Raw genomic sequence first — 25834 nt, 5'->3', positions numbered from 1 at the left:
TGCCACTAGATTAATAATAAAATCAGCCAATAAATGCATTACAGTATTTAGAATATTTGCAATATGAATAGCACACTGGGCCTCAGAATAATGCATCATTAAGCCAGACAGCACATAAGAATAAAGTAAAAGAGACAACACAAAGGCTGCGGGACACACGGCTATGTGCAGCTATACACAGAAAGCAATCAAAGTAAAAACTCCCTCAGTATAACAAGGTTAGGATTGTCCACGCACAGATCATCTACAACCTTGGCACGTTATTCAGTCCTACTTTGTTTGTCGCCTTTGCTTATAACATTTGATTGGTGAATTCTATTGCCAATACAAGGATCTTCCAGTGAAACATTAGGTAGATAGCCGTGTGGTGGCTATGTGGCTAAGGATCTTCGCCGGTATCTGGAATGTTGCCGGTTCAAATCATAGAAGGGAGCAAGGCCGTTAACATGAAAATTGCTCCAGGGGCACTGTACAATGGCTGACCCTGTGCTCTGACCCCCAAAGGTCATGAAAAAAGACACTTTCCCCTCAGTGATTAACAAAGTGTATCAGATCAAAATCAAAAATATAATTAAGGAACAGGGGCAATGTCCTGCATTTTCCAATATCTATAATGTAATTTTTTTAAATTGGTGTGCAATGCTTTGTAATTATTTACGGTCCACATTGGTGACTTTGGACATACCGTATATGCACCCTCCTCCATCCATCCATCCATCCATCCATCCTCTTCCGCTTATCTGAGATCGGGTCGCGGGGGCAGCAGCTTGAGCAGAGATGCCCAGACTTCCCTCTCCCCGGCCACTTCTTCTAGCTCTTCCGGGAGAATCTGAAGGCGTTCCCAGGCCAGCCGAGAGACATAGTCCCTCCAGCGTGTCCTGGGTCTTCCCCGCGGCCTCCTCCCGGTTAGACGTGCCTGGAACACCTCACCAGGGAGGCGTCCAGGAGGCATCCTGATCAGATGCCCGAGCCACCTCATCTGACTCCTCTCGATGCGGAGGAGCAGCGGCTCTACTCTGAGCCCCTCCCGGATGACTGAGCTTCTCACCCTATCTTTAAGGGAAAGCCCAGACACCCTGCAGAGGAAACTCATTTCAGCCGCTTGTATTCGCGATCTCGTTCTTTCGGTCACTACCCATAGCTCATGACCATAGGTGAGGGTAGCAACATAGATCGACTGGTAAATTGAGAGCTTTGCCTTACGGCTCAGCTCCTTTTTCACCACGACAGACCGATGCAGAGCCCGCATCACTGCGGATGCCTCACCGATCTGCCTGTCGATCTCATGCTCCATTCTTCCCTCACTCGTGAACAAGACCCTGAGATACTTGAACTCGTCCACTTGGGGCAGGATCTCACTACCAACGCTGAGAGGGCACTCCACCCTTTTCCGGCTGAGGACCATGGTCTCGGATTTGGAGGTGCTGATTCCCATCCCAGCCACTTCACACTCGGCTGCGAACCGATCCAGACAGAGCTGAAGATCACGGCCTGATGAAGCAAACAGGACAACATCATCTGCAAAAAGCAGTGACCCAATCCTGAGTCCACCAAACCGGACCCCCTCAACGCCCTGGCTGCACCTAGAAATTCTGTCCATAAAAGTTATGAACAGAATCGGTGACAAAGGGCAGCCCTGGCGGAGTCCAACTCTCACTGGAAACGGGTTCGACTTACTGCCGGCAATGCGGACCAAGCTCTGACACCGATCGTACAGGGACCGAACAGCCCTTATCAGGGGGTCCGGTACCCCATACTCTCGGAGTATCCCCCACAGGATTCCCCAAGGGACACGGTCGAATGCCTTTTCCAAGTCCACAAAACACATGTAGACTGGTTGGACAAACTCCCATGCACCCTCCAGGACCCTGCAAAGGGTGTAGAGCTGGTCCACTGTTCTGCGACCAGGACGAAAACCACACTGTTCCTCCTGAATCCGAGGCTCGACTATCTGACGAACCCTCCTCTCCAGGACCCCCGAATAGACTTTTCCAGGGAGGCTGAGGAGTGTGATCCCTCTGTAGTTGGAACACACCCTCCGGTGCCCTTTCTTAAAGAGGGGATCCACCACCCCGGTCTGCCAATCCAGAGGCACTGTCCCTGATGTCCATGCGATGTTGCAGGGGCGTGTCAACCAAGACAGTCCTACAACATCCAGAGCCTTGAGGAACTCCGGGCGTATCTCATCCACCCCCGGGGCCCTGCCACCAAGGATTTTTTTGACGATCTCGGTGACCTCAGTCCCAGAGATGGGGGAGCCCACCTCTGAGTCCCCAGGCTCTGCTTCTTCATTGGAAGGCATGTTAGTGGGATTAAGGAGGTCTTCGAAGTACTCCCCCCACCGACCCACAACGTCCCGAGTCGAGGTCAGCAGCGCACCATCCCCACCATATACAGTGTTGACACTGCACTGCTTCCCCTTCCAGAGACGCCGGATGGTGGACCAGAATCTCCTCGAAGCCGTCCGAAAGTCGTTCTCCATGGCCTCCCCAAACTTCTCCCATGCCCGAGTTTTTGCCTCAGCAACTACCAAAGCCGCATTGTGCTTGGTCTGCCGGTACCTATCAGCTGCCTTCAGAGTCCCACAGGACAAAAGGGTCCTATAGGACTCCTTCTTCAGCTTGATGGCATCCCTCACCGCCAGTGTCCACCAACGGGTTCGGGGATTGCCGCCACGACAGGCACAGACCACCTTACGGCCACAGCTCCGGTCAGCTGCCTCAACAATAGAGGCACGGTCCATTCGGACTCAATGTCCCCCACCTCCCTCGGGATGTGGTCGATGTTCTGCCGGAGATGGGAGTTGAAGCTACTTCTGACAGGGGGCTCTGCCAGACGTTCCCAGCAGACCCTCACAACACGTTTGGGCCTACCAGGCCTGACCGGCATCCTCCCCCACCATCGAAGCCAACTCACCACCAGGTGGTGATCAGTTGACAGCTCCACCCCTCTCTTCACCCGAGTGTCCAAGACATGTGGCCGCAAGTCCGACGACATGACCACAAAGTCGATCATTGAACTGAGGCCTAGGGTGTCCTGGTGCCAAGTGCACATATGAACACCCGAATGCTTGAACATGGTGTTCGTTATGGACAATCTGTGACGAGCACAGAAGTCCAATAACAAAACACCACTCGGGTTCAGATCGGGGGGGCCATTCCTCCCAATCACGCCCTTCCAGGTCTCACTGTCATTGCCCACGTGAGCATTGAAGTCTCCCAGCAGAACGAGGGAGTCTCCAGAAGGTGTGCCCTCTAGCACCCCCTCCAGGGACTCCAAAAAGGGTGGGTACTCTGAACTGCTGTTCGGTGCATACGCACAAACAACAGTTAGGACCCGTCCCCCCACCCGAAGGCGGAGGGAGGCTACCCTCTTGTCCACCAGGGTAAACCCCAATGAACAGGCTCCAAGTCGGGGGGCAATAAGTATACCCACACCCGCTCAGCGCCTCTCACCGGGGGCAACTCCAGAGTGGTAGAGAGTCCAGCCCCTCTCAAGGAGATTGGTTCCAGAGTCCAAGCTGTGTGTCGAGGTGAGTCCGACTATATCTAGCCGGAACCTCTCAACCTCGCGCACTAGTTCAGGCTCCTTCCCCTTCAGAGAGGTGACATTCCACGTCCCAAGAGCCAGCTTCTGTAGCCGAGGATCGGACCACCAAGGTCCCCGCCTTTGGCCACCACCCAACTCACACTGCACCCGACCTCCTTGGCCCCTCCCATAGGTGGTGAGCCCATGGAAAGGGGGACCCACGTTGCCTCTTCGGGCTGTGCCCGGCCGAGCCCCATGGGTGCAGGCCCACCATCGAGCCCCACCTCCAGGCCTGGCTCCAGAGGGGAGCCCCAGTGACCCGCGTCCGGGCAAGGGAAAACGCCATCCAAAGTTTTCATTCATCATAGGAGGTTTGTTTAACCGCTCTTTGTCTCATCCCTCACCTAGGACCAGTTTGCCTTGGGTGGCCCTACCAGGGGCATAAAGCCCCGGACAACAGAGCTCCTAGGATCATTGGGACACGCAAACCCCTCCACCACGATAAGGTGGCAGTTAAAGGAGGGGTATGCCCAAGGTAATGCGGAGTTATTGTGCCATTTAAACAGCTTGGATAAGATACAGTATGTATGATTCTTGCTAGAAGGACTCTTGTCAATCAAAAATCACTTATTTGGTTCTTTCTGAATCAACAAGTATGTACAATATGTACATTTTATAGTAGAGTATTTTTTCCTCATTAAAGCAAAATTATTAATGTTTGGGTGTAGTGGTCTGTTTGAACGGGCATGGCACCCTGGGGCCTGTCCTTAGTGATAGGTCTGACTTATGGATCAAAGAGCACAGCAATGGGGCAGGAAAAAAAACATTTTGAAGGAGTCTAGCTGTAAGTTTTACTAATAAAGAAAGCAAGTTAACCATTCAAAATAACAAAAGGCAGATCATGGAAGTAATGTGCAAAAACGGATCTAAAAAATATTGCAGCTTTGCATTGCATGTCTGGAGTAACATAATGTCAAAATCAGTTCAGGTAAAATTAAACAACCCTTTTTTATTGTTAAATTTTGTTTTGATATTAATATTTCCTATTAATATGACTTGTACTGTTTTAACAGAGATGCATAATCGGCAAAACACAGTTAGGACAAATAAAATGGCATACTTCATTGTTAAATACTGTATGAATATGCAAATACAGAGTTTGTGTCTTTCATTTGACTTTTGAAGGCAAACTACCATTCATTAGTATAACTCATAAGTGAAAACACACATATATTTGAATGGTATGTTGAAGAATATAATGTATCACGGTTATACATTTTTTGAGTACAAGTAGACCACCTAAAACAATTTTTTAGTTCAGAATTTGTACACAGGCAATAAATATTCACTCATATGAGAAAAATCAAAACATCAAAACAAAGGTTGTTTAACAGGAGTTCTGAAATAAAAGATCCATTTAAAATGGACAAGTTTGATTTCACACAAGTTAAAGTTGATACAAATGTTAAAAAAGGAAGGAACGACTTAGAAAATGAAGGCACCTTGAGTTTCATGTTTTTAAACCAGCTAATGATGCAAATATAAATCTTATAGTTGCAAATGTTACAAACTTTATTAAGGTGATTCAGTGAAAAACCAGACTTTAAAAGCATGTTGTTACAAAAAAAAAAAACAGCATATAATAACATTTTGAATTTTGGATTTTAAGCAGTATTTTTCAGATACTGCACAGTAAATCAGAATAAATTCAGAATGTGCACATACTAAAATAAATCGGGTAGTTTATGATGATACCTTTCTTTATAGCTGTGAAATGGCCAGAAAGGAGGGAAGGCAGCTTTTTGGCAGCGGTCTCCAGTACTCTGATCAAATCTGAATCCTCTTATGTGATATAATCTACAAAACATGGTAATCTTTGTACATAGTGTAAATAAATCTACAAAAAAACTAGCATTAAATTAGCTTATTGTTGCTATCAAAAAATTGTTTAAATAATTTTGTAGTTTAAAAATTTTTTCTTCTAACAATTTAACTTGCATGTCAATTAGATAATATTTTAGCAAAATTCAACCATTTCTGTCGACAGATAATAAAAAAAAAAAACCCACCATGGAAGTGACTACTGAAAAAAGGGCCCCCATTAAAGGGGTTAATGAAAAGTCCTCAAATCAGATTAAAGTTGTGATTTTTGGTACTATGTCATTAATACTACTTTTTCTGCTACAGTTCATGCTGTATTTATTGGTCAATATCATATAATCACTGTCATGAAATGAAGTCACAAACATGAGATTGGGTGAACCCCCAAGCACACCAGGAGCTTCACTGGCCATCCTAAAAGAGACCCTTCCATTCCAACTTACTTCAGTTGCAACAGTAGACTTCAGTCTAACTAGACCCAAAAAAAGAAAAAAACTGGATTAAAGGTCAAAAGATAAAGTTAATATTCATGCGTTTCGCACAATGCCTCTCAAATTGGTGAAGCAAAGCAAAACTCCTGTTTGTGACAGAAAGGCCACAATAATTTTTTCTAAAATGAAAGAATATTTATTTAAATGAAAAAGGAGTAACACTGGGTGATAAAAGAGCAAAAAGCAGTTGCCAAAAGGCAATTCCCAATACATTTTCCAGAAAATGAGGAAATACAAGTATGGAGAATGATCAAAAACCAGACAATCCAAACTATAAAAAGAGAAACAAACACAGTACTTTCAAACTTTAAAAGACTTCAGAGAAAACATTAACTGAATTCCTTTCCTCTGGGCTTTAAATAGCCAGACAGCAGGCTTGGGAGACATCACAGTGGCTCCACCTCTTGGAACAACCCACGTATCACATGGAACATAAAGACAGTTAAAGAAACAGTACATAATTACAGACATAACAGAAATGTCATGAAAATGTGAAAAATAATTCAAAAAACAGACAAATTGATACATAACAATTTAATTAAAGCAAGGCTTTGTGGGGACTAGGTGTCTTAACAGGACATTTAATTCTATTTAATTGAAAATGTTTGATTTTGTCTTTCAAAAACCTATTCTTATGTTTGGTTTCCAGGTAGAGGCAGAAAGACGAAAACGTGCTACAGTGCTTGACTCTGAGGGGACAAGGCAAGCAGCTATCAATGTTGCAGAGGGCAGTAAGCAGGCTCAGATCCTAGCATCAGAGGGACAAAAGGAAGAGCAAATCAACAAAGCTGCAGGTAAGGCAGGGATTGAGTTTAATTTAGGACTGTTTATTTATTTTGGACACAGCATGTGTGATCTGTGACAGGATCAAATGGTAGTTATAGGCCTAAAATTTATACTGATGAATATAGTTTTTTTTTTTTCTAAACCAACACCAAAAGAACATTGGTTGCAAAAGAGTAAATCTTACTTGAGTGTACTGTACATATATTTAGATTGAGTAACAGCAGAAAACCTACAGTATAAGAACTTTAATGTGCAGGACTGAGTAGTAGTCAGGTCCTGGGGCCTCATGTATAAACGGTGCGTACGCACAGAAATATTGCGTACGAATGTTTCCACGCTCAAATCGCGATGTATAAAACCTAAACTTGGCGTAAAGCCACGCACATTTCCACGGTACCTCATACCCTGGCGTACACAATTTCTCCACTCGGTTTTGCAGACTGGTGGCACCCAGCGTCAAAGCAGTGCTACTGTTCCTGTGTAGTTACCCTTTCTTTCTTAGACCCACATTCCTGACGCGACTTTATAAATACACTGAAATTAACTGCATATTGTTTATTAGTGTAATGCATCTGATTGTAATTAACCTGTAGCAGTATAATGGTCCAGGGAATAGCCATAGTATTCCAAATACCATAACTGCTTTAGTGTTGTTACTCTCACTGCATCTTCTTCTTCTTTCAGCTGCTCCCGTTACGGGTTGCCACAGCAGATCATCTTTTTCCATATTACTTTCACTGCACCACTCGGAGTATTTTTATCACTGTATCTGAGTGGGGAATCACAGCAGCAGCTGATCGGAAAGAGAATTATCGGGATACAGCATCAAGCACACGCTGCATCAGCCACGGCAAAATGCTTCAGAGACTTTCCTGTACGGACCTCGCAGTTCAGAAACAGTTTCATCCCAAGAACTTTAAACACACTCAATCAAGTGCTCCTTGTAGAACTGCGTGTACTTATAAGTACAATTACCCCACTGTAAACTTGCACTACAGTTATAATATTGCACAACCTGCGCCACTTTATATAGCGCGTATGATGACAATATCATTTTTAAGATGAAATGCAGCAAAATATGTTGATTATAGTATACAGATAAAACTTTAACTTCATTTAAATAATCTGTGTTGTTAGTAAATAAATATGTGAGGACACGGTGCCGCAGCGCTAGCTAATTCACGGATTGCTCCTGCCTTGCGCTGTATTCTTGCTGGTGCTGACGCGACACTGGAAGGATAGATGGATAGAATAATTAAACATGTACTACAAAGATATTTCAGTGTTCCTTAAAAGTTTTGAAGAATCGCCATTCTAAGCTTACAGATGGCTTAACGTCTATTACAGAGTGTGGCGATTGGGTATTTGGAGAAAGAAAAGTAAGGACAGGAATTGGAGGTTAGTATGTTTGAAAGAGACAGTACTTCTGTAATATATTATTTCATCAAAGGTCGCGCATGGCGCAGCAAGCCTCTTGTGTGAGATATGAACAATCACTGCGCCACCGTGTTCCCATGTTTAATAACATGCTTTCATTCCTATCATCATGAAAAAGATATCACGTATACATCTCAGTATTTTAATTATTCAGAGAGCTGTAATATCACGATTGTAATGGATTCTGTGTCCTGTCGGAGAAAGAGAAAGAACGGAAGCACGTAGTGATTCACACACATAGAAGATCAAACACAGAACAAAGCATTTAACATGCTACTTTAGTTAAGATGGGATTTGAGAAACTAGTAAAATAAACGATTTTAAGATGAAGTTTATGATGTTCAACTTTAATGACAAAATAAACTACGTGATTAAAGTGGAAATTTCGAGATTAAAGTTGACATTTCGTGCTTTTTTTTCCCATTGTGTGCCTATTTTTTTTCTCTGTACCCTAATAAGCTTTCAAATGACACTTGGACGGTGGGCTACAACTCGCCTTTTCACAGCGACTTTGATATGTGACAACTTCTTTTTTATTTCAGGCACTGTGCAACTTTGTGAACTTGAGCTTTCGAGTTTCTCCGATACTATGTCACTCGATCAACTTCCTTTTGTTGATTATACCACTGTTTAAACCAACAAGTAGTATGTTTATCCTTTGCCTCCACTTGGTATTCGCTGAAATTCTTATATTTTCCCCCGTGCTTTTCCCATTGTCTTTTCACAGAAGGCTGAGCTTAAGGGCTATTTATATTGATTTGCGTATGCAAAGAGGCGTAATTCTGGGAGGAGTTGGGGCGGGACAGAAGGTGCGTGCACGTGTGTTACTTTTCACGCTGATTGGGATTTTTGTAGTGGAAGAACGTGGAAGTTTACATACGCACAGATTCCTGCATCTGGATTTTTCTGTGCGTACACACATTTCTGCTTTTGTGCTTACGCCATGTTATAGTGTGAGTTCTATGCACGATGTTATACATGAGGCCCCTGGTCCCTAGAATTATCAGGCAGTTAGTGTGCTACAATCCTGCCCTCCTGTCCCCTTTTCAATTATTTTTATGTTGAAACTTTCAAGTGTTTTTATTAAATGCCATTGATATTAATAAATTTAAGTAATACTTATGTATAATTTGCCTTTCAAAAATTTGAAACAAAATAAAACAAATACCAAAAACAGTTCTTATTCAAGTTTTACTGAGTGTTTGTTTCTTCTTGTTGCTTAGTGATCCGAGTAGCAATGAACCCACATTTTTTTTTGGTCAATGTTTATGAAGGGGGAATAATTTTAATGAACAGTTTAAATTTTTTTTTAAAAATTTTTTTAAATTTTCAAGTTGAAGATATTTCTTTACTACAATGTTTTTAAATGAGTAAATGAATGAACATTCACTGATACTAATCAGTCAGTAAAGACACGTGGAGTACATACAAACTTCATGTAAAACCTGGTGCTGTGATACAGAATGACAGCTCAGCATTCTCACTCTATCTATGTTAAAACATTTCTCTCTATTATAAAAAAAAATCTTGGCAGGAAGACCAGGGAGACGAGACGTGATCTTCTCAGAAGGCAGTTTGACGTCCCGCAAAAAGAGGCAGTGAGACAGAAGGACAGCTGCTGTACAGGCTTTTAAATGATCGATGCACAGCAAGACAAACAGAACACGCACATCGGCAGCAGAAGCACAAAGCCAGCAGCTGATTCATCCACATCTCCTTAGCATGCATTCAGCTCCATCCCTTCACAATGCGAGCGGGAGAGACGCGATGTGGCAAAAGAACAGCTGCTGTACCTGCTTTTAATTGATCAACGCAAAGCGTGACAAGCAAAACATGCAGCTCACCAGCAACAGCAAGACAGCAGCTGATCTGGCCACATCTCCTTAAGCGTGCATTCAGTCCCCACCTTCACAACGCGAGCAGCATACGTCCCGTGAGAAAGAGATTTAACCACGCCTGGGGCAGTAAATAAAGGACAAATATTGTTTTTACAAAAGTTTTAAAGTATAAATGAAAATAATGCATATGTAACAATTCCCATGAAAATAACAATCTCTTTAAATTGTATATCCAGTAAACCAAATCTGGGAATGGGCGAGCGAAGCAAGTGGGGGCCTGAGCCCCCTAGTCTACTAAAATTGCAAAATTTCAATCTGGTTAAAATTTGAGTAATTGGCACTGCTAATGTGGCCCGTGTGTGTGTGTGTTTTTGTTTGCCCTGCGATGAATCAGTGCCCCGTGTCGTTGTTGTTAATGCCTTGCACCCTATGATTCCCAGCACAGGCTGAAGCTGCCCTAGCAACTCTGGCCTAGATAAGCGGGTTATAAATATAATAGATTAATGGATGGAAGAAATTTCAGCACATCAATTAATAATAATCTTAACATTATTATTAGGTGGCAAGATGGCACAGTCCAAAGACATGCTGATTAGGTGGACTGGCATTACTAAAGTGGACTATGTGTGTGTTTGCCTTGCAGTAGACTCAGGATTGTTCTTGTCTTGCAGGGATTGGCTGCAGCTGCCCCACCTGCCTGCCATGGACAAGCTTTTTAGAAGACGAAAGTATTGCTATAACCTCCATTCAGTTCTTATCACTTGATTATATACTGTGTGCAAGCTCAGTATTCTCACTGAAACACAGGCATGCATTATCAGTGAAGCAGGAGGCAATGTTTGTAACATAAAGAAGAAAACTTTCATTTAGTGAAAGAATGTAAGCGATTATAAGTGTGACTTTTTCAGTGGTTATTGTCTAGTTGTTTATAGAACAGAGTTTATAGAACAGAGTCTTTAGTTCACATCTGAGCCTCTGCATTCAATAATGTCAATAACTGCCTTTGGCGATGATTTTTCGAGGTGCAATCATACTTCTGGGACCAAATAACACCATCTCCATTCCGCTGGCTGCAGCAAGTACAGCCACCCTGAGGCTGAAATGGTACAATGGAGGAAGACAGACTGGGAAGTTGGCATAGCCAGTCTCTTTTTTAAAATGGTTGAATCTCGCAACGATTAACTGCTTTTTGCTTTTTTACCTTCTTAAAGCAACATGGATATGCAGTTTTGCAATATGTGTTCAACTTCAAGAAATGAGACGACATTCAATAATATTTTTGGATTGAAAAATTGACATTTGGTAGGCTTTAAAGCTTTTCTTTGTAATCCGACTCTGATAGCCTTCACCTCCTGTATAAAGGAAAACAGTTGGCTAGTTATTTTTTTTTAAACTGATTAAATATGCTTCACTTTAGAACACAATTTCATTTAGCGTACTAATAAATTATTTGTATTTATATAATGAAGAAATAACTTCAGCTTAAATACCTAACTTATCCTTTAGGTACTTGCACCATTTAGCTAAAAGTCTATCCTGCTGTTTTGTGCCATGACATATAATCTTGATAGCTAAGAGTCTGATTCCCAGCCTCAGCTAAGTCATAAGAACTTGAGAATACACAGTCACAACATTAAAACTACTGACAGGTGAAACAAATAACATTTGTTAGCTTGCTACACTGACATCTGTCAATGGGTGGGATATACAGTATTAGGCAGTAAGTGAACAGTCAGTTCTTGAAGGTGTTGTGTTGGAATCAGGAAAAATATTCAACAATAAGGATCTGAGCAGCTTTGACAAGGGCCGAATTTTGATAGCTAGACAACTGGGTTATAGCATCTAAAAAATGGCTGGTCTTGTGGGGTGTTCCATTTATGCAGTGGTGAGTACCTACCAAGGAATGACAACCAATGAACTGGCTATATAGCCACAGACTTGTAAGAGTGCCCATTCTGACCCCCGTCCACCACCGAAAGTGCCTGTAATGGGTGGATGAGCTTCAGAACTAGACAAAGGAGTACTGGAAGAAGGTGGCTTGGTCTAATGACATATTTTATTTTAGGTCATGTGGATGGCTGGGTATTTGTGCATCATTTTCCTAGGTAAGGGATGGCAGATTGTCTGTTTTTACCTGCATTATTATCAATCTTTAATTTAATATTGTTTTTTGTATCAGTAAGGTGCTGCTGGAGTATGTGAATTTCCCCTTGGGATTAATAAAGTATCTATCTATCTAGTAGGAAATATTGTGATGCTCTGGGTAATGTTGTGCTGGGAAACCTTTTGTCCCGGCATTTGATATATACCGACTAACTGACTCAATTGAGAGTGACGCATTTGCTGAAGGACTTGGTGCTGTGGGCTTGGCATAAGCAAGTCTCATGCTTGTGACCCAGAAGTGGATGAGAAACACTGGTTTAAGTGTATGTATGGTGTGTGGCTTGCTCTGGGGGGCCCTGTCCAGGGCTGCCAGCAAAGGCATTGTCCCCATTCTTGTGACCCTGCACTAGAAGAAGCTGGTATGAAAATGTATGTTTGTACTTTGTTGTTTTCTTGCATTTCAAGTCTGAAATAAACTAACAACAAAAAAATAAGTAAGTACAAACACACTAAACCTTTGAATGCCAATTGCTATGGAAGGCAGGAGAAGATGTATGAACTGCACCACAAAAACTCCAATCTATTAAACTGAATTTAAGTTTTCACTGTGCCTAATGATTAAACAGAAATTATTTCAAGTACTGGCATGAAAAATAATTTTGAAAGTAAAAGTTTAAATGAGTACATTATATGTATTATACATACATACATAGTTACAAATTCTTTACTTGCTACTTCAGAGTGATATACTGTATAGTGTTTGTGTGTATATGTATTGCAATGTGTCACTGACTTGCACATGATAGATCCTGGACTCCTCTCCTTCTAAGAAAAAAATCAGCTTTATTGTTGTCAAGACAGGAACATCCTCATTTGACGTTGCGGGTGGGCTCCTTGCTCCCTCTTTGTTTTTGGGAGCCTCTTGAACCCAACACCGTCGATTAGTCATGACTAGGATGAGCTGCGCAGGTGAGAACAAGCACACAAGCAAAGGGATGGTGAAAAGTGCAAGTACTTTTCTTAAAAAGAAGCCAAAACAAGTGTTCAAAAAGTGCAGTGCTTCATCAATAATAAATAATTCAATAAAACAAAAGTGAGGTGGAAGTTAAAATTCAAAAAATAAAAAAATCTATTAAAACAAGGTTAAAAATCAACTAGCAGGAAACTGTCCTTTCTATAAAGTCCGGTGAATTTTTCTTGCTCACTGGTGGCTCCTCTGCTTATCCCATACGGGCCTTGCAGCGGAGTAGTCGCCTTAACGACAGATGCAGCTGACTTTCCGCAAGTCCTGGTCCATACCATCCCATGGCTACGGTAAGGCTCCCACTCCTCACCTAGGCTTTGGTCCCTAACGGCCATGGTGCTCATGTTGGAGCTATCCTCCCAAACCTCCTTGACCCCCACTACCTTCCTGGTATTCTGTGGTGAGCCATACACTCTTTGTCATTTCCGCTCCTCAGACATGTTCAGCTGGAGTGACCCAATTTAACCCCCGTGAGTGTTGACCACACACTTTTGCCCAGGGGCTCTCTTCCCAGCTGCCTACCTTCTCTCCCTTAAGCCTGTTCCCTTCCACTTGCTTGCACTGTCTCCATCTACCTCCTGCTTTCTTCTCTTTAAATTCCTTCATTTCTTTTTCTTTCATGTTCCCTCCTCGCACTCATGCTTCTCTTTTTGAACAGGGACATGGCACAGCAGCGGCAGTCTGCAGCTCCCAGCGGCAGTTAGGTTTGTGGGTGATCCTACACCTGTGGACTAAGTGCAGGGTTGTCTTCTCCTGCATCACGCATGAGAACCTCTCTTGCCATACTACCACGCCCCCACCTGAAGATGCAAGTTTGGCGGTTATTTATTTAAAACTCTAATCACCTTACTTTACCACACCTCAATGCATATTCAAATGGGAGCTGTTGCTCAAACACATGGAGCATGCAAGCAGGGACGATGATGTTGTCCTACATTCGTAACAGCCTTCCATTACAAGCGAGAAGACAGAAAGTGACCACATGGCCAGGTCAGTGGCTATTTTTAAATGTTCCCCACATCAGCCAGCAGGTAACAGACGTGTTACATGGGAAGCTTGCATTTGCATCGGCAGCAGACAACTATTCCCTGCCTGTGTTAACCGAGCATTGGGGCTGTTTGGGTCTCAGTAATCTCAACTCCCAATGCTTGTATTGCCTATGTGAGAAATGGATGAAAAAAAGCACCATGAATGCATTCACATGTCAGAATTTAAGTTTAACTATTTCCTTCAACGCACTGAAACATTCATCAAACATCAAAGCATGCACGTTGATTATGATGGCACGGCATTGCGTCTTGCTGTCGTCACGTACCAAAACTTGAACACACACACATCATCCATATTTATGCTGGTACTCCATCTCACGTGTATGTTGCGTTAGTTTCTGATGATGTGCTCAGAAGACATGAAAAAAAGAATGCTGGGAACACATGGCAGCCATGATGCTTGTGTGTACACTTTCGAAAGTGAAGTATAAACCAGCCCTTATTGTACATCTGTTATATTGGTTTTGCTTGGACCCGATGTATTGACCCACATGTTTTTGTTTTTAATTTTCTTCACCTTGCTTCCCACCTATGGGTGCCTGACCTGGAGCAAGTGTCTGGATTATACATATTTAATGTATTTATCTTCAGTTCTTTCAATATTTATCATATTTATTATCAAGCCTCATTTATTCAGTTTGGCTATCCTTACACTCTCTTACATGTCTTCTTGCTCACCTTTTATCTTTCATGATACTAAATTGACCACTTTATATTAATGAGTGACATAGGTCAGTCATAAGTCATATTTGCACCATTTTCAGGAAGCAGAATCACTTGTTACTTTAGCGAGATACTTTGGCCTTTATCTCTTCTTTGTTTTGTGATACTCATATATGGAGTATTTCCACATCTGCATCTTGAATGAGTCTAGTGTCTAGAACTGTGTGATGCCCTATTGCTAACTCTCTTACATTCAGTATTTTACAATATGAAAATATTTATTTAGCTATTTACTAGGGGGCTCCGCCCCCTGCTCGCTTCGCTCGCCAACCCCTGGTGTTGGGAAATGACAAAGAGCGTGATGTATGAATGAGATGTAGAATAGTGTGAAGGTGTAGATGATGCATATAGAAAGCAAACAATAAAGTGTGTGGCACAGTGTAAAGGTTTATTGGAAAATTTCTTTGTAAACGCCGTTTAAGTGTAAAAGGTAATTCCAGGTCAGAACTTGTAAGGTCAATGAAGATGGTCATTGTCGTGATCAGAGTCAACTTTGTCAGAGCTTAGAAAGAGTTGTGTCTCTCCAGGAAGTAATGCAATGACTTGGGTATTTATGTTTTACACATTAATATTTTTTGGACATAATATAGTGCGTTGTATTAAAAGGGGCATTTGGTGTAATGAGATTGCTGTTCCAAATATCTCTGTAACTAAGTCGTCTCAGATAAAGGCTTGAGGAATTGTAATAATATTTGGGTGAAGTCTATCTGTATTGGTGAGTGTACCATCTCCCAGTTGTAATAACCAATTGTTATGATCTGGATCTGGACATCGCATGTTTTGTACTAAGTGTATCTTTTGAAAGCAATGTTGAGTAAGTGACTGGATGCCATTGTACATTCATCAATAATTAACAGTTTTGCAAGACGGATGTCACGTGCAGTGCTACTGCTCATGTTCATAGTGGATACCGATTTGTAGGATCTAATGCAGTTCATAAAGTTTTTACTTTCAGGTACATCGTTAGTTAGAAGCTTCTGTAGATATTCAGGATATGAATGTAAAGGAGGCAGTCTAATTTGATCCTTTTGACAACAACGTGTAAATGTATTACTTGTATTGCCAGTTGTTTCTTCAGGGAAGTTAAGTGAATGACAATGATTACAAATGACATTCATTAATCCGAATGAATTTTCCTGAATAGTGTCTGTCGTTGATGTCCGTGATCTGTATGTTTTGCTTGTGCAGTTTGAGAGGCACATCGTTGTATGTCCAGTATTTGGGACGTGTTGTTTTGGAGCTGTAATCGATTTGCCTGTGCTGTGTGAGAAGCCCGTTGCAGTTTACGCCGTTCATTGTTTGTATTGAGCCTTGCCCGTTTTTGTATGTAGGTCAGTTGAGGTTTCTCTTTTTGGAGCCTTGCCTGCTTGTTTTCCGGCATTCCAGATGCGCGGTGTAGACGTCTGCGTTTATTTATTTTGTCCCTTCGCTGTCGTTTCTGTATGTCTGAGACGGGAGGTGTTTCGTTTTGAACCCGTGCCTGTATCGATGCAGCACTGTGAGACGCGCGCTGCATGCGTCTACGTTCATGTTGTACCCGTGATCGTGAATTCATGACTTGTTTGTTCTTCAGCGTTAGATATATGGATAAGTAATAAGGAGGATCGCACTCACTGTTAATATGGAGCCTTTTCTGCGGTTGAACGGTTAATAGTGCCTCATTGTAATGAGATCCACCTGTGCTGCATAGTGTGAATTGTGTTTGGTCCCGTTATCCGAGCCGTATCGTTTTGTACCCTTGATCATGAATTCATGACTTGTTTGTTCTTCAGCGTGAGAAATATGGATAAGTAATAAGGAGGATCGCACTCACTGTTAATATGGAGCCTTTTCTGCGGTTGAACGGTTAATAGTGCCACATTGTAATGAGATCCACCTATGCTGCATAGTGTGAACGTGTTGAGATGACGTATGTTTAATAGGGATTTGTGGGGCGCCTGCGCAGTACGTCTTTTGCGTCCACGGCCCATTGCTGGATGTCCCTGCGTCCATCCGGTTTATCATTCTCGGTTAGTAATGTGGATTATCACAAATTTTACAATTCTAGTAATGATTTTTATGGATATTTATAAAGTCATTAATTATTGTTATTGTCTTTTTATACTCTTCTTAAATGCACAGTCATTGGAGCTGAGCAACTAAGCATTTCACAATATATTGTACTGTTTGTAAAATTTGTATGTGATAAATAAATTCAATTTAATTTGATCTGAAGACAGTTTTATTGTAGAATAAGTCTTCAATCATGTGTATTAATGTCCTATGCTTTAGCCACTTAGTTAGACTACTTGCCTGGGGGAATTTCTGTAACATTCCTTTATGTTCATAAATTACAGGTGAGGCCAAAGCTGTTTTAGCAAAAGCAGAGGCACAAGCAAAAGCAATTGAGATTCTTTCTGATGCCCTCACAAATCAGGTAAGAAAATCAAAATTAAGGTAAAACTGTTTGTTACTGTCATGGTAAGACAGTTTGTAATTTAATTCTCAATGTTACAGTGAAACACGTTTAAAGTATGTAGACTTTGCAATCGTTATTGTCATCGTATTGCAAATATTGTCTGAAAATGGTTGTGCAACAGATAAGAAAATACATTAATTTGGGAGTCTCACATGATAGATGTGAGATGAAGTAGGTCTCCTGGTTCTCTCTCACTTTTTCTCTTTATTTTAGATTGCCCATGCTCCCCCTCTCACCCTCACCACCTTATAAGTATATATAAATCTCCCAGTTACCATCTGATATCAAAGGAAAGACTAGGCTAGATCAAGGACATACCACTCTGAAGTCTCCAGTCCTATAAAGACATCTGTGTGTACTGAGGTGACCATACCGGAGCAGTGAGGTTACTGTCCATGCCAGGAAGTTCCAAAAACAGCTGTGCCTGTGACCATTTTTATTGACATTTTTTTTTACTCTCTTGTTCATTTGGGTAAGTGCACACAGGAACTGTGAAATGACTTTAGGGATTTGATTGTTACAGGGTTAGTTGAGGGTGAGGATTGATTATGGGACACTGCTACAGTCACTTTAGTTGTTTTTATTTCTTGGGAGGAGACTGTGGGGATGCAAGGGATGTTCTTTCCTTTCAATTTTATTGTGCCCACTTTATCTTTTAGTTTCTTTTCTTTCTTTGCTCATGGCTAATCAGTCATTGGCTTCTTCGATTGTTTGTGATGTAAGAGAGTTAGAATCCTGTTTATACCGAAGTCCAGGTTTTTGGTCAAAGATTTGCCCATATTTGTGTCCTTAAATACAAGGGGGCTTCGCCCCCTGCTCGCTTCGCTCGCCTACCCCCGGCGTTTTGAACCTGTGTCCGCTGGGCAGCCAGGTGTGAGGATGACGCACGTTTAATACGGAGCGCTCGCCCGTGTCACTCTGGGGCTCTCCACTGGTAATACGGAGTCCCGTCCATACCATTTATGACGTTTTACTTTGCTTTCCACTCTGACTTTCATTTGAGACCTCGCTTTATTCTGTTTTTGTTATAATGACTCCTGGTCCATGGCGATTTTTATTTTTTTCACTTCGTACATCGTGTAGTCGAGCTCTTTCTTTTTGGAGGAGTCTCTGCCTGGTTTGCTTCATTTCAGACGCACGTTGTAGGCACTTGCGTTCATTAATTATATCCAGGCAGTCGCGTGTTTGTATCTCGGTCACTCGAGCTGTGTCGTGTTGAACCCGTGCCTGCTTTGCTTATGCAGTTTGAGACGCGCATTGTAGGAGTCCACGTTCATTAGATCTACGCATTAGTGCCACTCACAATATGGCGACGACGCCTGCGCCTTCCGTATTATGTCGGTTCTTACCATGCTGTGCAGGCGCCTTTGCGTTTTGTACTTCACTGCGCGTTCTGACGGCCGATGTAGGCGCCTGAACCTTCAGGGTCCGCCTCCGGTGTGTGTTGTGGACGTTTAACTGTCGTTGTTTCTGCTTTTATATTCTGTATCTTGGTCTGCATGTGTTTAGTGCCCAGGTTTGTTTGTAGCTGTCGCATTCCAGTTTTCATCATCTGTAACCCGCTCTTCATGTGTTCGTCCCCGTTGTTTAATCCTTTTATGAAGTTTTACTTCGTTTCCTACTCTGTGTTTTATTTCTGAGGGCTTTGTTTTGTAACCTGCTCTCTATGTGTTTGTCCCTGTTGTTTAACCTCTTTATGACGTTTTACTTTGTTTCCTACTGTGACGGTTCATAGTCTCTCCCGTTTTGCTCTGGTGCGGGGGGGGTGGGGGCTTTGTGTAGTGTCTGCGCACGCACGTAGTCTCTCCCGTTTCACTGGGGGGGGGGGGGTGCTTTGTTTCTTTAATCCCTTTATGGGCTTTGTTCTGTAACCTGCTCTTCATGTGTTTGTCCCTGTTCTTTATCCTCTTTATGACGTTTTATTTTGTTTCCTACTCTGACAGTTCGTAGTTTCTCCCGTTTTGCTCTGGTGCTTTGGGAGGCTTTGTGTGGCGCACGTGCGTAGTCTCTCCCGTTTCACTATGGGGGGGGGGGGCGGGGGGGGGGGCTTTGTGTGGCGCCTGCGCACTACGTCTTTTGCATCCACGGCCCATGTTCCTGCGTCCATCCGGTTTACCATTCTCGTTTAGTAATATGGATTACTTCTTAGTGGCTTATGCAACAGCAAATTCTAAGAATTCTAAGAAATGTGATTCAGCACATTTGTAAGCCAGTATACTTGGTACTGATAGAGGTGAAGTTGGAAGATTCTGTTATGCACTGTTGGATACAGATACTAGGAAACTGGCTTTCTGCGTGATTTATTAACCAACCCCTTATCGATCATCCTTTCTTCCATTCATAGCCAGCCCAGTCATGTATTTAAAATACTGAAATATTATTGTGTGAATGGTGAAAATTCATTTATAAAGGCCATTGTAAGTTTGCCAGTGTATTCCTCACTCGACCAGGTTACTGTCAACTGTTTTAATTTTTTTACATCTATACTAGTTGCATGGCTTGGTTGTGCTGGCAAAGAAATCATGGACTTGAGACTCATCTCTCATCTTTTAATGAAGCTCACCTTCATGTGGCTAATGAATTTTTAATTACAAGTACTTGCTCTGAATTTAATACTTCTACAAAAAGAAGACTTTGAGATCCATAGGACAAGGGCTTGTTAATTGTCTCAGGATCAAAGTCTGGTAATTTAGTAACTTTAAGATTATGGAAATGCATCCATCGCCATCTCTCTACACATCCTATTTACTATATCATAAAAAGCTACTGTCTGTGTGCGTGTTATGTAAAGCACTTTGAGCTACTTTTTGTATGAAAATGTGCTATATAAATAAATGTTGTTGTTGTTGTGGTGTGTTTTGTTGTTCCAAGCAATCTGATTTAGCAGTTTGGCTTTGGTCTGATTGTTCGATTTTCTGCAAATGTTAGTGAGAGAGGAAGCACCAATCAAAAGAGTTTAAGACACATTAAGATACTGCGCTCATGCGCAAGAGAAATGTTAAGGGTACTTGTCAGGCAAGAGATAGCAAATCTTTTTAATTTTATTCTATTACCCATCTATGACAGGTAACCTACATAGTTAATGATAAATCAGGAAACTTGTTAACAACTCCCTTAGAAATTAATAACTGTTTTATTATGAATTATGTTCTGAAAGACTCATAACCTCCCCTTCCTTTGTATTCCTTTGTAAATAACCTGTTCTTTTCCTTACTATCTACAGAGGATGCTGCTACAATGATCTCCCCAATTACTATGTCAAAATTTAAGAAGGCAGTGGATTCTTTGAATCCATGGAAATCTCACAGTCCTGATTTTTTGCTTCCTGATCTCCTTTTCAGCTTTTTCCAAGTAATTAGCATCCCCCTCTATGCAGATTTTCCTCTGACTTTTTTTAACTGAACACCTCAACTAATTCAGCCATGATTATTTTCCATTTACAACAAGGCAAAGATGTCCCTGACTATTCTAAGTGTCAACGAGTTTCTTTGAGTTATGATACAAAACTGGTGATGAAGCTTCTTTCACAGTATCCGCAACTAATCAATTTTTATAAATTAATTCATCCCAGTCGCACAGGTTTTATCCATTCTTACCAGACAGCAAAAAACATCAATGTTTTGTTATATAGTATAGCAGTAGCCTCCACCTTGTCTCAGCCCGTAGATGCTTTTGAATGCATGAGCTGAGATTTTCCTTGGAATGTTTTCTACACAGTGTTTTAGTAAGGGTTATATTAAAATGATCATGATGCTATACTCTATTAATACTAATATTGTTAAATAAATACCTCCAGAATATAAAAGTCTAGAAGCAAGAAGCCCTTTACAAGAGTCCACGCTTTTGAATTACATACCTGCCTCTTTCCCTTATTCATTAGTCAAGAATCCTGTCTTCAATTCCAAAGCAGACTAAGTTATAATAAATAAATAAATAAATAAAATAAAAAATGGGTGAAATGGGTGGAGTATTCCTTTAAGGGTGTCAATGAATCTCTTTCTCCTTGTGGTCATTTCTTCCTCTATTATGTTGTTCCAGATTTGCAATTATTAAAATGAATACACACCGATTGTCCAAGGTAATATGAACCAGTGTTGCCTCGGATAACTGAAAACTTGGGAAAAAGCGGACCCTGCCATTTCAGATTAAAAATTATGGATATCAAAGATTTAGACAATTTATATGGCACCTTATAATTTTTTGGTCTCTTTTCATACCTTAGTGAATTTAATGTTCCTTTCTTCTTTGCCTTAATGTTCCTCAGCATCAAAATGTCATCCGGTTTAGTGTCTTCCTACTGTTTAATATCCAAAAGTGCTGTTTCGGTGGCATTTAGACCATCCACCATTCTCTAGATGAGAAATGTGGATTTTCTGTGCAGTCCTCATCGTCAAAAGTTCTAATTGAACAAAACAGTAGAGCATGTTTACACAGTCAACGCTGGCGACACACCGACAATAGCTGAGGTGTGTGTTTAGAGAGAGGAGTAAGTCATGCCCACATTCCCACAAAAGTTAGATCCCTTCTCCTTACTTTTCTGTGGAATGGCAAGAAGCTGTTTACTAAGCACGCTATACAGATTCCTGAAAGGTTGATACTGGGAATGTCCTTTCCTGATTTAGAGCTAAATCACTGAGCACTCTCCCATAAACTCACCACCCTAGTTTCTTGGTGAACTTAATATGGCATATCCCTGAGTTCTCTTTGTACTTCCATATGCTTAATTGAAAATAAAATATTGCTCCTGTAATTTAAAACCCTTGGTTTCCTGTGCTGTCCAAATTTGGTAAAAATGTAAAACAAATCATTTTGTCTCTTTTTCAGCATAGCATATACACACCCCTGTCTATTATAATGATGATCTTTGTATTAATAGCAAAGTGATGATTTTTTTTTCCACCTGGGCATATCCAAAATAGCTCCAGGTTTGAAACATTCCAGTCACTGAAGATTAGGTTCTCTGTTCTCTCTAATTCATTCTTTTTCTGTCTCCAATCACTCACCAGGGCAAAATGGTGTTGTTTTCCTGTCCATTTCCCTTTTATCAGGTCTTTAAAGTTTGTATTTTTATTATCTCCAAAACAAAAACTTACGGTATTGTTATTTGCAACTGTGACAGGTATCTGCTAGACCTCTACCATCCTCAGTATCATCTCTGCAACTTTCTGAATCATTTTGTATTTAGAGTTTTACTTTACAAATACTTTATACCGAACTTTATTCTATGCATTCGTCTGATAATCCCATTTGTCAGTTTTGCCCCTTAAATATCTCTGCCACATTTCTTCATATATTTAGGAGCAGTCTCCCTATTTCTGTCTCTTAGTCTGACATCTTTATCAGCTTGTCTTCAGTTTAACATTACATTTCTACTTCACATATTCCTCTTGGAGCGCTGTGCTCTTCTCTTTACTTTTAACCAGCAGAGACTCCATTTCTTTGGAACAGTTGTTTCTGAATTATACCTAGCTTGTCTGCAGAAATTTGCTTATTACAGTTGAAGTCAGAAGTTTATGTACACTGTTAGAAAGTACACATAGTCAATAAAAAGGGAAATACTCTTGTCTGTAAACATTGTTGGAAAAAAATACTTTTGCCCTGTGCAAAATAGATGTCCTAAACAATATGCCAGATTTATAGTTTTGTTAGTATAAAATCTGTGGAGGGATTGTAAAGTTAATTTTAAAGAATTCACCCTAACTGTATGTAAACTTCAGACTTCTGTATCCTTCTTTACATTTCTGGAAATCATGTTTGTCTAGAAACCCTAACGGAATAACAGCATATGAACTTGGGCAGATTTGTGACAGATGAAATATAATGTAAGTAAATGTAAAGTATTATACATAGGAAGTAAAAATGTTAGGTTTAAATACAGAATGAGAGGTCTGAGAATCAAAAGTACACCTTATGAGAATTTAGGAGTCGTAGTGGACTCGACACTATCAACTGCCAGTGTTCAGAAGCCATTAAAATCGTTAACAATAATAATAATTCATTACATTTATATAGCGCTTTTCTCAGTACTCAAAGCGCTATCCACACAGCTAGGAACCGGGAAGTGAACCCACAATCTTCCACAGTCTCCTTACTGCAAAGCAGCAGCACTACCACTGCGCCACCTGTGAGGTGTTAGGTTATAAAGCACGATGTGTTGAGTATAAGTCCAAGGAAGTTATGCTCATGCTTTATAACACAATAGTGAGGCCTCATCTGGAATGCCATGTATAGTTTTGCTGTCCAGGCTACAAAAATGACATTAGCTGTGCTGGAAAAACCCAGAGAACAGTGTGTATGCTGATTCTAGGGCTACAGGGGATGAATTATGAGGTGTAAGATGCTAGAGGTCACTGTTGCTTCTTTCAACCCAACAGACAGACACACTGCACACCGGGTAAAATCACCAAGAAGATATTTAATATTTTTTCTTCTTATTATAGTGCCCTGAAGCATCTCTGCCATCCTAAACAGGCAATACAATAATTGTAAATATAACCAATATACAAATCTGTCCTTCACTCCTCCCAGCAAGCTCTGTCCTCTACCTCCCAACTCCAGCTCGCTTGCTGGGTCTCCAGCAGTCCCTTATATAATCCTTGCAGGCCTGGCCTTAGGCATAGGCGAAGTAGGCGACCGCCTAGGGCCCCGGATTGACGGCGGCCAGGCCCCCGGCCCGCCCCTCCCCTCGCATGTTTAAATCACGTGGGCAAGCGGGGGCGTGTCTGCGTGGGCGGCTGTCTATAAAAGCGGAGCGGTTTGAGTCAAGATCTCTATGGGTCGAACGTTCACATCAGTTAATCAGCCCTCATCATCATTCGTCGAAGAAGAAAGAAGAAGTCAAGATCTCATAAATCCTGCTGCTACGCCTGCTCACTAGTTGTAATCTTATCGTTGCTTCGTTCGTCATAAAGTGTTCCAGAAACAGGAAGTTTGAAATATATCCCGAGACTCATAATTACTTCAGTAAAATAAAATAAGAATTAAGTATTAACCCAGAAAATTATCATTTCTGAAACATTCCAAAAGTTTCAAATATCCCAAAACATAAAAAAGGACAAAAAAACTAAAAAAAGAAAAAATACAAAAAAACTAAGCTGGGCTTAGCTACATACCGCCACGTGGTGCCCAGTGGAAACAGTTCAAACTGGCTAAATTGTAGCAGCTAACTACTCCGGGCGAAAAAGGGACGCAGGGTGATGACCTCGTAACGTTACAAGAAAACGTCTCCTTGGTTTAATTTTCACGCATTTCGCAGAGCTTCCAGGGGGGCTCCGCCCCCCTCAGGGGGCCCCTGGACCCCCCTTTCGCCTAGGGCCCCATAATACCTAAGACCGGGCCTGATCCTTGACCCGGAAGTGCTTCTGTCCTTCCACACACGTGACTGTCTCACACGTCCGGGTTAGATGGAGAAGTTGACTTTTGTGTTAGCTCGGAAGTACTTTGGAACTTCTGTCCCTGTGACTCGATAGGACTTCCGGGCTATGGAAAAGATACAAGTCTCCAAGTTACCCTGCAGCGTCTCCTGGCGGCACCCATGGCATCCAGCAGGGCTGAGAAGACAAATTCCAAATCCCATGGTGCCCTGCGGGAACCTGGGGTACCGCTATGCTGCAGGGACATTGCCATCTGGCGTCTTGGGGGAGGCAGTGTCTCACCGTAGCTGCTTTCTCCCATCTTTCTCCTCTCTGGGTGTCTCGGCTGGGTTGAGCATCCAGCCGTCCGCCACAGTGGAAAGATTCAAAGAACTGAGCCTTTTCAGTTTAAGCAAAAGAAGATTAAGAGGAGATATGATTGAAGTGTTTGAAATTATGAAGAGAAATTAGTACAAGTGGTATTGAGACTGTTACTTTAAAATGACTTAATCAAGAACATAGATACACAGTTGTAAACTTGTTAAGGTTAAATTTTGCACAAACAGTAGGAAGTTTTCCTTTATACAGAGATCCATAGACACATGGAACAAGTAACCATGTAGTGTGGTAGACCATAGGACTTGGGGGACTTTCAAAACTAGACTTGATGTTGTTTTAGGAGATTTAAGAGGATAGGACTGGAGAGCTTTGTTAGGTTGATTGATCTTTTCTCATCTAGATTGTTCTAACGTTCAACATAATCTAACTTGAACATTCAATGGTGCATATCATTAGTTCATCTGGCTCTAATGTACAGAAGTACTATACCTTTGTGAATGCACCAAACACTTTTGAACCTTTAAGGACCTCTTTTACAGGTATGGGTGGGATGCAATTTTTTTTTTTGCTGTTGTTGCTCGGTTTTTTTAATTTGTTTTTATTCTTGAACAATTTTTTCTTGTTTATTTCAATTCTATTTATATCTCTTTTTTAATTATAAATCGAGTACAAAAACTTTATCCCCTATGACTATTGAAATGAGTAAAGAATTAGTACTAAACAGTTCTTATAAATGAAGAGACAGAAAAGCCAATATGCTTCAGTATATTTTCTAGTTCATTTTGTTCTTATTTCACAACCTTGGTTTAATACTGGAAGGTGAAA

The 25834-nt window shown here is 41.4% G+C and overlaps 1 protein-coding gene across 2 annotated transcripts in view; it reads left to right on the top strand.

The window, feature by feature from the left end:
• The window catches only part of stoml2 (stomatin (EPB72)-like 2), a 143431-nt gene that overhangs the window by 89083 nt on the left and 28514 nt on the right, over window positions 1–25834 (top strand). For both annotated transcript variants that reach the window (XM_051930144.1, XM_051930145.1), the window contains exons 7-8: window positions 6550–6694; window positions 17197–17276. In XM_051930144.1, the coding sequence (XP_051786104.1) occupies window positions 6550–6694; window positions 17197–17276 (225 nt within the window). The remainder of the gene's footprint in view (window positions 1–6549; window positions 6695–17196; window positions 17277–25834) is intronic.

Source organism: Erpetoichthys calabaricus, chromosome 7, assembly GCF_900747795.2.
Source record: "Erpetoichthys calabaricus chromosome 7, fErpCal1.3, whole genome shotgun sequence".
Classification (NCBI taxonomy): Eukaryota; Metazoa; Chordata; class Cladistia; order Polypteriformes; family Polypteridae; genus Erpetoichthys; species Erpetoichthys calabaricus.
This window is presented reverse-complemented; position numbering and strand designations above follow the sequence as displayed.